General features: G+C 35.6%; 1 protein-coding gene across 1 annotated transcript; it reads left to right on the forward strand.

Moving 5' to 3' along the window:
- On the forward strand, positions 900–2,638 carry LOC107624487. The gene has a single exon (XM_016326977.2). It carries the CDS (start codon positions 1,471–1,473, stop codon positions 2,449–2,451), a length of 981 nt encoding a protein of 326 aa, XP_016182463.1. The 5' UTR covers positions 900–1,470; the 3' UTR covers positions 2,452–2,638.

Below are 4,045 nucleotides of genomic sequence, written 5' to 3' on the forward strand. Positions count from 1 at the left end.
ATCAAATACGTCGTCTTCTTCTTATATGTAAATACCACTGTTTATTTTTTCTTTTGAATTTTTGTACTCTTTTTACTTAATTTTGCTGTGTTATCTACAAATTTTTTCACTTATTCTCTTTCTATTAAAATTTGTGAATCTGCAACTCAAGTTTTCATGAAATAAGTTCTTACTTCTTTCACATTATTTAGTTGAAAATTTTGATATTAGAATGAAGATATTTCGATATTATTTTTTAGATTTTTATGTGTTGTTTTATATACTAGATAAGCATTCAATTCATTAAATGTATAATATTTTTTAAAAAGATTCAATATTTTTTTGTGTCGTATTACTGAATTTCTTGTATCAATTCGGTGCTATCTTATTTTATTTTATAGAGTTAATGTGATTTTTTAGTATACAATTTATATTTTACATTATATATGTATTTAAATTCTGATGTCACTTTAAACAAATTTTGGTACTATTTTTATTTTTGGTAAGAATTCAATCCAATAAGTATGAACTTATGTTCATTCAACTAAATAAGATTACAATATAACATATTCATTCATTAAGTCGAATATGAGAAGTAATGCTTCTAGAGAAAAAAGTAAGAGCAACAAAAAAAAAGTAAGAAAGAAAGAAGAATAAGAAGAAAAAAAAATACAATATTAAAAATGAAAGATATTTCTGTATTTTTTAGTAAAATTTCGGTATCAAAATTAAAATATTATTTTAATGTTATTGTTAAAATATTTCGGTGTTATTTAAATATTTATTTTAATTTTAAATAAATTATATTAATATTAAATTTAATGTTAAAAATACTCTCTTGTAAGTACCCGTCTTCATGCAACTTCAGTTGCCTACCAAAATCCAAAGAAACCTTCAACGTATCACGCAATTTAGTTCGCAAGAGGACTACACCAAATACAAATACACCCATGATGAAGTGCAGCAGAGTATTATATTAATATTTCTGAAGCCGAAACACCACAACTTCGCAAGACAAGGACACATCTATGTTGACCCATCCTAATTTGTTTTCCACACAGATGACAGAAAGTGAAAACCACGTCGTACTGCATCACCATCAATCCTGTACCCTCTATAGAGTAGTAGCATTTCATAATTTCATTAATTATTAGGCTGTGTTTGGTTTGGTTTGGTTTGGTGTTTCCAAATCATAAATACAGAATTTGATATAGGAGATATAAAATGATTAAATATATAATATTTAATCATTAAAACGGTAAGTAAATTCCAAATGAGAATATATTCTCCCCGACTTTCTCCTTTATCTGTATTTCTTAGCCTCTATATCCCTGTGGCAAATACAGAATCTAAACAAACGTTGTTATTGTTGTTGTAAGTTTTTCAAACACAGCACATCAAAAGCAACACAAAATCTACCTACATACGCAGATAGATACAGAGAGAGAGAGAGAGAGAATCAAAGATTGTTAACACAACACAAAAGAAAGCATGAAACCCCATCAACCAAAGCTGAAGACCCAACTCTTCTCCTGCGGCTTCTTCCGCCACTGTGCCCAAACTGTTCTCAGCCCCACCGGCAACACCCTCCACTCACCACCCCTCCCCAGCACTCCTCCACCACCGCCACCGCCGCCACCACCACCACCGCCTCACAACCTTCGCAACTCATGCGAGTCATCCACCTCTTCTTCTTCCTCCACAACCTCCCAAAGCTTCACCCAATGGAGGTTCTCTCTCCCGACAACTCCCTCCACCACCACCACCACTACTCTTCCGCCACAACAACCACCACCAACTCCACCACCGCTTCTACTTCCCAACAATCTCGAAGAACTTTTTCACCTCTCTGAGCTTCAACTCACAACCGGCTCCGAATCCGACCGCGCCGCAGCCATCCACCTTCTAGAACGTTCTCTCGTCCCAAACCCTCCTCAGGACCAGCCACCATGTCCACCCGCCCTCCTCCGCCACGTCATCCGCCACCTCACCGCCACCACCAAGATCCTCTTCGCCCTCTGCCTCTCCCCCTCCAACCGCCGCCTCGCCGTTGAAGCCGGCGCCGTCGCAGCCATCGTCGAGTCCGCCCCTGACCTCGACGGCGCACCCGCCGAGCGCGCCCTCGCCGCCCTGGAGCTGATGTGCACGGTGGCGGAGGGCGCGGAGGCGGTGAGGGCTCACGCGCTTGCAGTGCCTGTGATGGTAACCATGATGGGGAGGACGGGTGCTCGCGGGAAGGAGTACGCGATCGGAGTGCTTGCGGTGGTGTACGGAGGTTCTGCGGCTGCGGAGAGGGAGACGGCTGCTCCGCCTGAGGAAGTGGCGCGTGCAGTGGAGCTTGCGCTTCAGGGAGAGTGCAGCGCGAGAGGAAGAAGAAAAGGAAGCCAGCTTTTGAAGACTCTTCAGCTTCTTTCTGACTCAAATTATGAGTCTCCTCACTCTCACATCAATAATGAAGATCAACCAAGTTGAAAATCATTTTCATGTTTGCGGACGTAGTGTTATGGAATATTTCCATCAGGTTTTCTTCTTATTAGTGCTAGCTCCTGTTTTTGTTGTTATCAACTTTTGTTAAGACAACCAAGATCGAATTATGTTACTACTTTTGAATGATGTAGCTTAGTTGTTATTATAAGACTATCAACATCAAATTATGTTATGAATTGTTATAGTTAGTTGTAATTATGATATTTTTTTAATATTTTTTTGTTAAAGTATTTGAAAAATTTTAAATTTTTCAATTTTACATAGTTGCGTGAATTTTCACCATATTTATATATATAATCATTGAATTTACCTACCATGTCATGGCATTGTTGAAGTTCAAACTAGTTCGTATAGTGGACCTAAAATTTTCAAATCTAGGGCTCATTATCAGCTTCCATTTTGAGGGTGGCCGATCCCACTCAATTGAAAGCCTAAGTCAGTAATTCCGCAACTGATATATATAAATGATGATGCGAATTGTAAATATAATCTCACACTTTATAAAACTTTAAATATTATATAATATGAGTCATATTTATAACTCGATCAATTAAAATAAGGTATTTGTTACGGTACGATAATAAATTCATACGTACCGATACGTTTAAAATATGGACAAATAATAACAAATTATGTGAAATTTATTTTTCACATTAACATTTAATTTTTATTTTTCTAAATATATATTATATCACTACTTTTATTAATACACCTATTTAATTAAATAAAAATAAAAATATCTTTTATTTAATTTTATAAAAAGTCTTAAACATCTTTCTTTTATTTGATTAGACAAAAATATCCTTTTAAATTAACAAAATTTTAGAATTCAATTAATCCTAATTTTATAGTTTCAAATAATTTAAATAACAAAACAAAAATATATTAAAAAAATAAAAAATCAAAATTTCTTTATCTTCTCCAATTTCTCTAATCATCCGTGCCCCCTCTAATAAGCAAAACATATTAAAGAAACAAAAAATCGATCGTTCTTCATCTTCTCCAATTACCCCTTTAAAGCAAAGCAGTGAAAGTTCCAACCCAAAACTCTAGTTTCTTTGCCACCGCCGTCCCAAATCAAGTGGAGGATTGGGTTTCTCCGGAGGCACGCTAACGCTTCGTTTCTTCCTTCCGGAGTTGATAGAAGTGTCATCGCTGAAGTTGGAGAAAATAATTGGTCTAAACTTTTGTCCGCATTACTTCCTTTTGTTGTTGTAGCCACTGCAGTTGCCGCTCTTATTCAACCTTCCACTTTCACTTGGTGTGGTTCTCATCGAACTTTTTTCTTTCAAACTTTTGTGAAAAAGGAAAAAAAAAAGTCATGATAGGATTTTACTGCTTAATGGGTATATTATCATTTTTGTCATCCAATAGATTATAGTTATAAACAAAATAGTCTCTTAATAAAAAAAATTGTAACCCTCTAAATCACACAAGATTTATGAAGTTGTGCCAATCTTTTGTGATCTTTGGAGGCACTACGGGTGCATTTCTTTCATTTTGAACTGGGAATGGAGATGTTGTCAAATTCTTAAAATTCAACATCTTCTCTAGGTATTTTCTCTTGATCTCCAATAAA

Source organism: Arachis ipaensis, chromosome B10, assembly GCF_000816755.2.
Source record: "Arachis ipaensis cultivar K30076 chromosome B10, Araip1.1, whole genome shotgun sequence".
Taxonomy (NCBI): Eukaryota; Viridiplantae; Streptophyta; class Magnoliopsida; order Fabales; family Fabaceae; genus Arachis; species Arachis ipaensis.